Here is a 13,324-nt window from a genome sequence, read left to right as displayed (position 1 = left end):
GTGAGTTATTTCTTAACTTTGTTTCAAGAAGAGCTGAGAAATGTGGTTTGTCTGTAGCTTCAGGGACTTTATTCATTGTAAAATTAGCTAAGGCTCTGTGTTCATCCAGCTCTGCACCTTGTTGTCTGAGATAAGAAACTTTCCTGTTTTGCCAAAAGAACAAAATCACACAAGATCTAACAACTTGAGAGACAAATAATCAAATGCATAAAATGTTGATCAGTGTGAAGAATAGGAAACCCTTTCACAGTTACCTGTGCTGCCATGTCGACAAGCTGTGGTAGTTTTAATATCCTTCCATCACCATCCTTTAGAAAATCCAGTAAGCTTCCTGAGAAAGAAACAAGATATAAATAACTTGGAAATTAAACCTATAAAAGTTGTACAGACTATACAAACTACTTAGATGCTCCCTCTTGTATGACTGCAGAAATTGATGTTTGCTCACTGCCAGATACTTCAGCAAGCTGGAGCACTGGGCTGGAGTTTATATTTCCTCACCAGCAGTTGTAAGACAATAAGACACCCAGGGATTCGTTTTCCCGACCTCCACTCTCCTTCCCCGATCTCTTTGAAATTCTCCAGGGTTCAGGTGAGGCGCAGGAAGCTCAGTTACCTCAGGGCTTGAAATGGCCAATTAATGATGACTTACTGACTTGAACACACCCACGCTTGTATTTAACCTGTGGTTGGTGAGGTTCAGTCCAGCTTTCTCTGAACAGGTTGGCATTGGGCAAATGGACGAACCTCTCCCATACCCTCCCACCTCCCTCCAACTCCTGCAAAAAAGGTCATCCCCTCCCTTTAAACTTCCTCTTCGTCTAATGATCCCAGCCCCCATCCTGTAAACAACTCCATCCCCGTGTTGAGACCCTGGTTCCCTGGTTGATATGTCTTCCTGTAGTCCCAGCACCTCCACTGGCAGAGCTGAACAATGATTGACTGCTGCTCTCTAAGGCAGAATTACCTCCTGAGATAGGGTCAAAGATCTTGCCTTAAAACAAAGAGCATTGCCTCTAGCATTATTGAGCTCCAGACCCAACACTTCAGCTGAGGGACAGGGGGAAGCAGGAACCACACTGCTCTGTAGAGGGTACAGGAGCAGAGGGACGCAGTGTATATGTGTACAGATCATTAAAAGTACCAGGACAGGTGGGGAGACCAGTTAATAAGGCACACAGTGTTCTCATCTTTATTAACAGGGGCACAGAGTACAGGAGCAAGGAGGTGATAGAACATAGAACAGCATAGCACAGTACAGGCCCTTCGCCCACGATGTTGTGCCGAACTTTTACCCTAATCCTAAGGTCCATCTAACCTCCACCCCTACCTTATACTATCTGATAGCCTAATATGCCTATCTAATAGCCGCTTAAATGCCCCTAATGAGGCAGACTCCATTACCCTCTCCACTACCCGTGATGTTGAAATTGTACGAGAAACTTGTTAGACGTCACTGCAGTATTGTGTACAGTTGTGGGCACCACATTACAGGAGAGATGCGAATGCATTGGAGAGGGTGCAGGGCAATTTACAAGGATAGTTCCAGGACTGAGAAACATCATCGATGAGATTAGATTGAAGAAGTTGGGACTGTCCTCTTTGGAGAGGAGGGGTTGATAGGAGATTTGACTGAGGTTTTCACAAGCATGTGCTAGATAGAGTAGATGGGGTGAAGCTGTTCCTACTTGTAAAAGGGGGAGAAAAAGAGGGTGAAGTGCTCTGCAAACATTTTCACATGATGAGTAGTTAGGGTATGGAATGCGCCACCTGGGAATGTGGTAGAGGCAGGTTCAATGGAGGAATGCAAAAGCGGCATTGTGTGGTTATTCAGTTAGAAATGGGTTGCAGGGATATAAAGGCAGGAAATTGGCACTAGGTAACAGAATCAGTGTTGACACATTGGGCTGAAAGACCTCCTTCTGTGCCATAATAATTCTGTGGTTCTGTAAGATCGAGCCTGTTCCATTTTGTGCGCCTTGATCTGATTTTATCCTTTATTCACTTTTATATTTATTTATTAAGAGCAACCATTTGAGAACACCCCTCATAACAAGTTGCTTGTATGATATTCCAAAGACAATTTTAAAAAATTAATAATGCCAGTTCTATCAGATATTCTAGTCTTGATTTGAAGTGTCTTCCCACATTAGAGAGGATCACCTTTTCTACAACAGAATGGATTCGAACAATTCATTATTAATGGCTTTTTACAATATGGGTCATGTTTGTTATGCAGCAATAGATATTTATCTTTAACTGCAACATATATAAAATATGTATTATATAATCACACATCTTGCATGTATTCTTTATCCTGGTTACATGTTTATACTAATTATAAGTGTTGTATCAGGTCACTAAGTTTATGATTGACGTACCAGCCTGATTTTACAACCGGAATTTATGAATCAGTTCTGATTGTGAAATTACAAGAAAAACACAATAAAATCCAGAACATTAAATAGAACACAGCACATGTAATTTCAATAGATTTAACGTACAATTTGAGATCAGGAAAGAAGATAGTTGCAGAGGAAAAGTTTTCAATAGTTTCCATGTGATTGAATATTAGGTGTGTGGCTGTATCGTGCAGCAAATGATTCCTTGGTCACATTTGCAGGAGGAAAAATCAGGGGCTGAACCTTACTTTTTTTCCACTAAGTTCAAGTTACATCGAGTCTTTTGGAGGGTTTTCCACTGTGAGGCTTCAAGATATTAAAAGGAAAAAACAAGGTAGATAAAGACAAACTAGTTCCACTGGTTGAGGATTCTAGAACTAGGGACAGAGTCTGAGAATCAGGGCCAGACTGTTCAGAGAGATGTTAGGAAGCACTTCGACACATTGTTATGAACAAGGCCAAACCTCCTGCAAATATATCAAGGAGATAGCCTAGACCCCAGCTTTTACCTTATTTAAAGGTGAGTGTAAGGTGCTGTAATCCAGGTATAATTCGATTGGTCACGCTACTCAGCTTTAGGTAAAACACACTTTATTCTTACCTCTAGTTAAAATACAAACAAAAGAAAGAAGATGCTAAAATTGGAGGTGTAGTGGACAGCGAAGAAACTTACCTCAGAGTACAACAGGACCTTGATCAGATGGGCCAATTGGCCGAGGAGTGGCAGATGAAGTTTAATTTAGATAAATGAGGTGTTGCATTTTGGAATCAGGGCGGGACTTATACACTTAATGTCTTCATGTTCTTATGTGGGTTTTTAGGGGCTGGAACATGTCAGATGCCACTGTATGTGAACATGGGGTGTGTGTTGCTGAAGCTCTGAGATGTTGGTGCTGAAATAACTCCACAGAGGCCAATATTCTGTCACCAAGTCACCCTTTATTTACACATGAACAGTCCTTAACTTTAGTCCTGCCTTTTCAGAGCCATCTCTCAGAGCGAATAGGATGTCTGACAGTCCTGTTCTTATCTGTCAGCCAGGGCTCCCTGATTGGACCAGGTTAATGGCCCCAATCAGGGAACTCATATTCTATGAGGTCGACCAGGCTGACTTTGTTACAATCACCGATGCTCCCCGGTGTCCAACATGAAGCTCCTCCAGAGCATGCAGCTTTACTGACATGACTGCATACCCGGTCAGGGGCCAGTTTCTCGATGATGACATTGTTTGGCTCATTCTGTGAGATGGGAAGCTGAATATTAATGAGGTAAATTGGGATGTTAACAGGGCATTCAACAAGCAATAATGCCCCTGAAGTGGCTGCTTGAGAAAACCATAAAAGATAGAGTGCGATTGGGATGGGTCTCACTGAGTGCCATTTCTGCCAGACACCTCACCATAGCCCAATCTCTCAGAGCCTTGTGTGATTCTGTCCCACAGCTCCGTCAACACAAGCTGCAGAATTTCATTCCCTAGAACTATATTTTTCACACGTGGTTGGGTAACTTTAAAAACAAAATGCAGGTTTGCATTTATGTAACACTTTTCACAACCACGGTACATTTCAAAGTGCCCTATAGCCAAAGAGGTGCTTTTGAATTGTGGAATTAGACTTTCCAAGCCCCTCACCAAGTTTTTTAGGCTGGGGCTAAGGCATGGGGAAGGGTCGAGTGTGTGAAATCGGAGTATATGCTCAGCCCACCCCCTTCCCAATGGATCCCTGAACATGGAACATGAGAAAGCATTGAAATTAGTAGCTTGCCCACCACCAGGTCAATAAATAATCAAAGTTTAATTAAGCTCACTGCAAGTTTGGTTGATCCCTATCTTATAAAGTCATAGAGAATGCCAGCACAGAAAAATACCCTTTGGCCCATCATGTCTGTACCGATCAAACAATGACCCCTAACTATACCCATCCCATAAGAATCACAGATTTTTCTGGGAATTAAACCTAGGACCTCTCATGCACCAGTGCAGTATACAACCTTAAACAAGAAACATAACCTAGAACAACAAGCCAAACACACATCATCATATGGTTGCTATGGTAGCCAAGTGGGAATGGGCTCCATTTTGTGTTGTGAAAAGGTTTCAGACAAATGGGATGATGGGGGAGGGTTACTATCTTTGGGGTGCCTATTGGACATCAGAGGCATCCTACTCCCATCCAGGGATAGTCCCACATCCCAACTTTCTTCCTACTTGCTTGCTCCCCTAAACCCATCCAACTGCATTCCCGCCCCATTCCTTTATCCCCAAGCTGGTCAAAACCGCCCTGCCCAATACCCCTTGACTTATCTAATATTCCTGGCTGCCTTGCCCAGGAGCCGGCCTGTGGTATTGGCAGTGCCTACCATCAGGGTGTTGGCAGAGTTGGGGTTGATAGCACTGCAAGAAAGTAAGATTAGCCAGCATCTTCCGAGGGCAGGACCTCCTCCGCTTCCTCTGCCCTTCTTAATGCCTGCACCATATTATCGACTATGAGATGTAGGAGCAGAAGCAGGCCATTTAGCCCACTGAGTCTGCTCCACCATTCAATGAGATCACGGCTGTTATGATTATCCTCAATTCCACTTTCCTGTCTTTTCCCCAATAACCTTTGATTCCCTTACTGATTAAAAATCTGTCTGGCTCAGACTTCAATATACTTATTGATCCATCCTTGACAGCCCTCGATGATAAAGAATTCCACACATTCGCTGTCCTCTGAGAGAAAACAATTCTTTCTTCTCTCTGTCTTCAACGGGATTCTCCACAAGCGGGAATAACATCTCTGCATTTACCTTGTCAAGCTCATTAAGAATGCTGTATGTTTCAACAAGGTCATTCTCCTGTATGGTACAGGCTGAGATGTGGGGTGGGCCTCTCTATTGTCAGTCAGTTATGGGGCAGGCTGTAACCTGTACTACTCTGTAACATCCAGTTTGTTGTATCGCAGAAAGCTCAGCGACCCATTTGTGCACAGCAAGGTCCCACAAATGACAATGGGTGACCACACCATCTGAAAATGGTGACTGAGTGATAAAGACTGGCCAGGGGATGACTTGCCTGCTTTTCTTCAAACTAGCATTATGGGCCCAGGGATGTTCATATGTTGGGGGCGGGTGAGCTGGGGGTGGGGGTGCGAGCAGATGTTGATAGTGCCTCAGTTTAAGATCCCCACCGCAAAATGGCACCTCAACGCGCGGCTCTTCTTCAGCTCTATATTCAGATGTCACTGTTGATTTAAGTCCTGGCGATAGCATTATATGGGCACAATCAGTCTCCCACTTCTCATTCTCCATCCTGCTCTGTTCCTCCATCCACTGGAGTTGATAGAAAGGAATGTGGGCAGGTTGCATAACGAATGGCTGAGTTGATACGGAAAAATGGTCCAAACATACAACCCAGGAGGCCATTCAGCCAACAGTACTGTTGCTGGCACTTTGAAAGGGCTGTCCAATCAGTTCCATTCCCTTGCTATTTCCCACATGGCTCTGTAAATTGTTTTCCTTTATGTATTTATTTAATTCCCCATTGGAGGTTACCAGTGAATCTGTTCGTACCCTTTATACAGTATGTTCCAGTTCATAACAATTTATCATGCAAGAAAAAATGTGCATTGCCCTCTGTTTTATTTTACCCAATTATCATAAATGTCTCCCATTCTACCCAGACACCGAAAGATAGAATGATCCATGAATCTATTTATTTAAAGCATTTTTCATCCTGTGCCAGTCAGAATAAACCAATTCTAAAGATAAATGCACAGACAGTTCTGTATTTTGCTTCCATGTACAATATTTTATGCATAGTAAACTAAATATCTCTATTTGCACTGCAACATCTCTATTAGAGCAGAAATGAATCATTTGAAAAATTGAAAACTCCCTCTTAACCAGACGACTCATAGTCTATTTCTAACCATAATTTCTTTCTGGAAAAATTGCTCAAGTTTCCTTTTACCAAACACAGCTTTCAAAGTTAGGGTGTATCTAATATCTTTGTCTGGCATCAATTCTGGAGGAAAGTCTTTGGTTTGCTCAAGAATTATTTCAGATACAATCAGGTTGCAAATGCTTCAGAGTCCTACAACTGATTAAAATAGGGATGTTTCTCCTTCCAATACCTCAGAATATTTTAGTGAATACAATCACAAATTGCTTTCATTGCAGGAGAGGTAATTTAAAAGCCAGAGACATGACTTCAAATGCCACCAATGTAGCTGACTAGTTATCATTAATTTAATAAATCTGGAATTTGATAGCGTTGCCGGTTATAGTGACCATGTGATGACTGGAGAATCAAAACCACCCTTTTGGTTTAAGAATGTCCATGAGAGGACAAAACACTGCTGCCTGATTTGGTTTGGTTTGTACAGTCATACGGCACGGAAACAGATCCTTCAGTTTAACCAGTCCATGCTGAACATCATCCTAAACTAAACTAGTCCCACTTGCCTGCTCCTGGCCCATATCCCTCCAAACATTTTCTATTCATGGACTTATCCAAATATCTTTTAAACATTGTAACTGTACCCGCATCCACCACTTTCTCTAGAAGTTCATTCCACACACATACCACTCTGTGTTAAAAAATTTCCTCGCATGTCTTTTTTAAATCTTTCTCCTCTTACCTAAAAAGGGTGCCCCGAGCCTTGAAATCCCCCACCCTAGGGAAAAGACACCTGTCATTCACCTTATCCATACCCCTCGTTATTTTATTAACCTCTGTACAGTCACCTCTCAACCAACTATGCACCAGTGAATCCAGATCCACAGCGACTTAAAATTGCACCCCCTGAAATTAAGCCCCTCAATCACATGACAATTTCTCCAAGGTAATTAGAGATAGATAAAAAAATTACATCCCATAGAATAAATAGAAAAAAAAACAGGTAAATGTTCTTCATAGATTTTGGAATCCAGTACTGGATAGGAATCATGTGCTTTTTATTTATCTTACAGGTGCCATGGAACATACATTGAAGGAAAGGTAACCTTAGTTCCCAACAGTCTTAATGGTTGCTGTTGTAAATCCTACAACAAGATGAATGCCATTTGCACGAGTGAAAGTGTATCACTTCTACTGAAGCAGCATGAGCAGAGATTAGTTTCCCTGTGTTTGTTCCTCTTTAGCCCTTGTTATAATCTTGCATTGACTGACATTTCGACATTTCCACTCGACCTATCATTTGTGAATCTAACATTCTCCACACCAAATTCCATTAGGACTGAATTGATGTACAACACAGACTTATTGCTGACTAAGAATTTTCCAGATATTAATATTTGAATAAATGTAACTGGATCCTTCACTTGGTTGATATAGCTTCTTTCTATGAATGATCTACAAATAATAATTATGTATCTTTCTTAATACTAAGTATTAGAGCAATTATGCAATGGTTTCTCATGTTAAAGAATCCCAGTCAGACTTTTTCTTAATTAAGTGGTGTGTACATTACCCTGCAGGCAAAAACACATTTCATAGAACAGAAGGAGTCCATTTGCTGTTTGTTTCTGGGTGTTGCTGCCAAGGTCAGCATTTGTTGCCCATCAGTACCTGCCTTTGGACTGAACAGTTTTGGTTACTTCAGAGTCAACTACATTTCTTTGGGACTGAAATCATAAGTAGGCCAAACCTGGTAAGGACAGCAGATTTCCTACCCTAAAAGGACATGAGATGGGTTTTTACCACAAGTGGAGGGTAATTTCATGGTCACTATCACAGACAGTAGCTTTATATTCCAGAACTGTTCAATGAATTCAAAATGCCATCTGCCCTGGTCGGATTTGAACCCTTACTCCCCAACTCACCTCCATCCCTCTCAAAAACTCCCTCCCCCTCACTGCGGGGCACTTGGTCTGAGAATCTGGATGACTAGTCCAGTGAGACAGTGGGCTGGGGTGGTGATGGTGAGACGGTGGTAATGGTGAGACGGTGGTAATGGTGAGACGGTGGTCTGGGGTGGTGATGGTGAGACGGTGCTCTGGGTTGGTGATGGTGAGACGGTGGTACTGGTGAGACGGTGGTCTGGGGTGGTGATGGTGAGACGGTGGTCTGGGTTGGTGATGGTGAGACGGTGGACCCACCATCTCACCCCAGACTCAGATTGCCTTTGCTGCCTGTCTGAAAAAACAGTCAGTGTTTAGTCCCATATATACCTTCATTTTGTTCACCACCCTGTAGCTTTCTCATCCTTTAGCACCTGTCTAACCAGATAATCAGCAGAAAATGCCTTTTCTGACACAGCGTTTCCCCATCTCAATAACTCTCTGAATAGAAGAATTTCCCTGTCATTTCCCTTTAGATCTTTTCCGGATGATTTTGAATCCATTGCCACTGGTTATTGAACCAGTCACCAAAGGGAATCATTTCTTTCCCCCCATTTACTTATCTAAAATGTCACGTCATCCTGAAAAATTCATGAGGTCACCCCTTAATCATCTCTTCAAAGGAGTTCGGATGAAACAGTTCACCTTTTATCTCTGTTTGAGGTGAGACCTGAAAGAATAGCATGTGAGTGTGTGTGTGTGTGTGACTGTGTCCATGAGTGTATGTGCATGTGAGAGAGGGTGTGTGTATCAATTGATTCGTTTGTTTGTGCATCAGAGGGGTGGCTATGGACCTGGGTTCAATTCCACCCTCGGGCAACTGTCTGCGTGGAGTTTGCACATTCTCCCCGTGTCTGCGTGGGTTTCCTCCGAGTGCTCCAGTTTCCTCCCACAGTCCAAAGATGTGCAGGGTAGGTGGATTGACCATGCTAAATTGTTCATAGTATCCGGGGCTGTGTAAGTTAGGTGGATTAGCCATGGGAAATGCAGGGTTTTAGGGATAGGATTGGGAGGTGAGTCTGGATGGGACGCTCTTTGGAGAGTCAGTGTGGGCCTGTTGGGCTGAATGGCCTGTTTCCACACTGTATGGATTCCATGGATCAAAGTGTTGTCCAAATTATCATCATAACTGAAATTTCTCATGTAATCTCTTCGGCGTGGAACCAGGCCATTCAGCCCATCATGGGCTCAATGACCCTCCAAAGAGCTTCCCACCCAGATCCATCCCCCTAGCCTATAACCCTGCATTTCCCATGGCTACCCTGCACATCTTTGGACTATGGGAGGAAACCCATGCAGACACAGGGAGAATGTGCAAACTCCACACAGACAGTCGCCCGAGGCTGGAATCAAACCCAAGTCCCTGGCGCTGTAAGGCAGCAGTGCTAACCACTGAGCCACTGTGCTGCCCTGGAAGCACCCTGGTAAACATCTTTTGGGCCCTTTCCATACATTCAAGGCTCAGACTGATAGACTTTTAGATTCTAAGGGGATCAAGGGATATGGGGACCAGACAGGAGAATGGAGTTCAAGGATCAGCCATCATCTTATCAAATGGTGATGCAGGCCTGAGGCATCATGTGACCTGTTCCTGCTCAGATGAAGTAACCCATACACATTCATTCTTAGCTGCAATTAACTAATCAGTAAGGGAATCAAGGGTTACTGGGAAAGGACAGGCAAGTGGATGTGAGGAATGTTGCATCAGCCGTGATCCTATTGAATGGCAGAGCAGACTTGAGGGGCTGAATGGCCTAATCCTGTTGCTATTTCCGATGGCCACATATTATGTAATAAAACTTTAAAAACCTACATTTTAAACCGGAAAATAGAGATACATTACTGAGCATCTGCACTAGTCCCTGTTTTATTCATCTACTTCGATAAGAAGGTGATTCACAATCTCACCTTGTTCCCGTATCACTGGAAGGTAGGGGTATGTGTTCTCTCCCCCTGTCCTTTCTCTCACTCACTGACAACAACAATGGAGAAACATCAGTGCAATGAAGTTTCACTCTTCAGTTTGTGTGGTAATCATCATAGGCTTCCTACAGTCTGGAAGTAGGCCATTCTGCCCATCAAGTCCACACCGACCCTTCAAAGAGTATCCAACCTAGACTCACCCCGCTAACCTATCCCTGTAACCCTGCATTTCCCTTGGCCAATCCACCTAACCTGCACATCCCTGAACACTATGGGCAATTTAGCATGGCCAATCCACCTAACCTGCACATCTTTGGACTGTGGGAGGAAACCAGAGCACACAGAGGGAACCCATGCAGACACAGGGAGAATGTGCAAACTCCACACAGACAGTCGCCCAAGGGTGGAATTGAACCCAGGTCCCTGGCACTGTGAGGCAGCAGGGCTAACCACTGAGCCACCTTGCCGCCCTCAATTGTACATTGTAAGTGGGGTATTCTGGTCCAGTGGTAGTGTGTTAACTCTCAGTTCAAGGTGCACCACAGAACTCGATGGCAATGGAAACTGCGTGGTAATGTGGGCAAACAGATCAAATATTAATCTGTAAATCCCTCTGAGACACCTATGGCAGACACTGTGAGTGTGAGAGTTTCCTGGTCAGCTGGATCTGTGTGGGAGCTGCAACACAACATCCTCCCAGTAAGTAAGGAATCCATGCAGAGGTTTTTTCCCCTGACTAACTGTCATCCTCGGTCCAAGAGACCAACACACATACACGCATGCACATGCATACACATACAGACAAGACATGTGCATTCACATATACACACAAACAAAATACACATACACAACATACACGTGCACGTACAAACACACACAACATGCCTGCACATAAAACACAGACACACACACATCGAAATGCACATGTACATACAATCACAGACAATACACATAATACATTTTACACAACACATACGGACATAATACATGTACACATACACACATAGATACAGAAACCATGCTTACTGTTTCTCAGTTGAACAGAGTACTTGAAATTGTCTCAATACATCACATTTATACTTCAATAATTTTCATACGCAGTATGTAAATCTAATTGAAGGTAAAGATTACAGGATTTGAAAAAGATAAATCCAGTAGCTGCCTGAAGAGTTGCAAACTAAATCTTGTGATTTTAATATTCAATTTATTATTGGGGAGTGCCTTGAGAGACATGATGTCGGTGAAAATCAATGTTTTACAAATACTGCAGCACATTTCCTAACTGTGTCAATTGACGTGATAATGTTTACTGAGAACGAAGATTAATCTATTAGCGCAGTGAGCCAAGTGTATAGGATGTTTCAGTGGTGAATAACAATTATATCCAGATCCAATTTAATGTTGCAATCCCTTGATACAAACAAAAATGCATTTTGAGGAAAGCATAATCATTACAAAAAGGTTCAACCTGATATAACTGACCAAAAATAAATCCCTACGAGGGTAGCAATGTAGCTGTTGGTACTGAGTTCATATGTGCAGCAGAAGATCATCACATTTAATGTGATGTCTGTGACAGAAATGTCCCATTTATATCAATTATGGGAATTACATGAGGCATTGGCCCAGGGAACAACTTGTAGCCTGTTCTGAGGAAGGATCGTTGGATCCGAAACGTTAACTTTGATTTTTTCTTCACGGATGCTGCCAGACCTGCTGAGCTTTTCCAGCAATTTCTGTTTTTGATCCTGATTTACAGCATCTGCAGTTATTTTGGTTTTTAGCAACTTGTAGCCTGTCTGATTTCAACCTGGTCCCCTGGATAAATCTGGTACTGATGCGTGTTGGGCCTGTAACCTAATGTTAACTGAGACATCAGTGAGCAATGACTCAAGAAAGCTCTTGGGAGGTCCAATTGTTCCAGCATTTAGAGAGCAAGTGAATAGGTCAATTATAACTATGTTTTATTTTCTTTGTTAGACAACGTGCCACTTGGCAAATACCCATTTAACTTCATTCTGTGATTAAACCCTTTTGAAGAATGACTGAGGATAACACTTGAACAAGATATTGTTCAGGATACCAGTCCTTGACACATTGAGGATGATCAATAATAAATTGGACGACTATCAGCTACTTCCCTACTCTAACTTATAGAAATTAGTTAGTACATGATTTGTTCTTTTATTGTAATCCAGCCAAATGCTTTACTGTGCTGAATTCTGTGTTCTTTCCATCATACATGCACTATGTGTGAGTTACACTATGCATATTGAAACATACACAAACCAGACAGAATCATTTGTCAATGAGATGCTAAATTCTATGATGTCGACTATAGATCTAACAGCAGGGACTGGATCTCAAACAGCATTTCCTGTAAATGATATATTTTAAATAGCTGATCAAATTGAAGATAAAAATGTGGCTGTTGGAAAGGTTACTTTACCTTGAGTCATGAATTCCGTGACGATGTAGATGGGTTCCTCAGAAACCACTGCGTAAAGCTGAACCAATTTGTCATGTCTCAGTCTCTTCATTATTTGGGCTTCCTCAAGAAATGCTTCAGGTGACATAGTGCCGGGTTTCAGAGTCTTCACTGCAACCTTTGTGGTGCCGTTCCACGTTCCTATGGCCGGCCAGTGGAAAGAACATCAACGAAAGCAAATTATGCGCAAAACAACACTGATGTTAGACACAAAGTGAAACACTGGAGGGGAATGAGAACGTTAATGTGTGGAAATGATCTGCCATGCAGTTGCAACTAGAACGTGAAACTGGAAAAGAATTAACCCTCTCCTAATGAAAATACTTCTTATGTAATCCAATTTTAATCAGATAGATTTCACTAATCTGATTAATTAAAGTTCTGAATTGAGAGCACGGGATATCATTTAAAATGCAAGTGCTCCTGTCTCTGTTAAACTACTGGAGAGAAAAGGAAAAGTTTGGAAGCACATGGTCCAGTCAATTCTAATTTGCTGTTGGGTGGGCAGGATTAACATGTCCTTTAATTTCCCTCCTTTGTTACCTCTAGACTTCACTATAGAATGTTTTCCTCTCTTTCACTCGACAACCTGAACCAGGTGCTCTTCACCCTCATCATTGTGCTTGTTCTTCTACACAAGTTCCTAGATAGGTAACACCTTAATTTCAAAATTCTCATCCGTATTAAACCA

General features: G+C 42.4%; 1 protein-coding gene across 1 annotated transcript in view; it reads right to left on the bottom strand.

The window, feature by feature from the left end:
- LOC125486302 (proto-oncogene tyrosine-protein kinase Yrk) overlaps window positions 1–12,790 on the bottom strand; it is a gene marked incomplete at its 5' end in the record, with an annotated part of 23,771 nt that extends 10,981 nt beyond the window's left edge. Inside the window, 2 exons of the mRNA XM_048613283.1 lie at window positions 255–331; window positions 12,595–12,790. Of these exons, the coding sequence (XP_048469240.1) occupies window positions 255–331; window positions 12,595–12,790 (273 nt within the window). The remainder of the gene's footprint in view (window positions 1–254; window positions 332–12,594) is intronic.
- Window positions 12,791–13,324: the final 534 nt, after the last annotated feature.

This window comes from Rhincodon typus, chromosome 27, assembly GCF_021869965.1.
Source record: "Rhincodon typus isolate 14 chromosome 27, sRhiTyp1.1, whole genome shotgun sequence".
NCBI classification, from domain to species: Eukaryota; Metazoa; Chordata; class Chondrichthyes; order Orectolobiformes; family Rhincodontidae; genus Rhincodon; species Rhincodon typus.
This window is presented reverse-complemented; position numbering and strand designations above follow the sequence as displayed.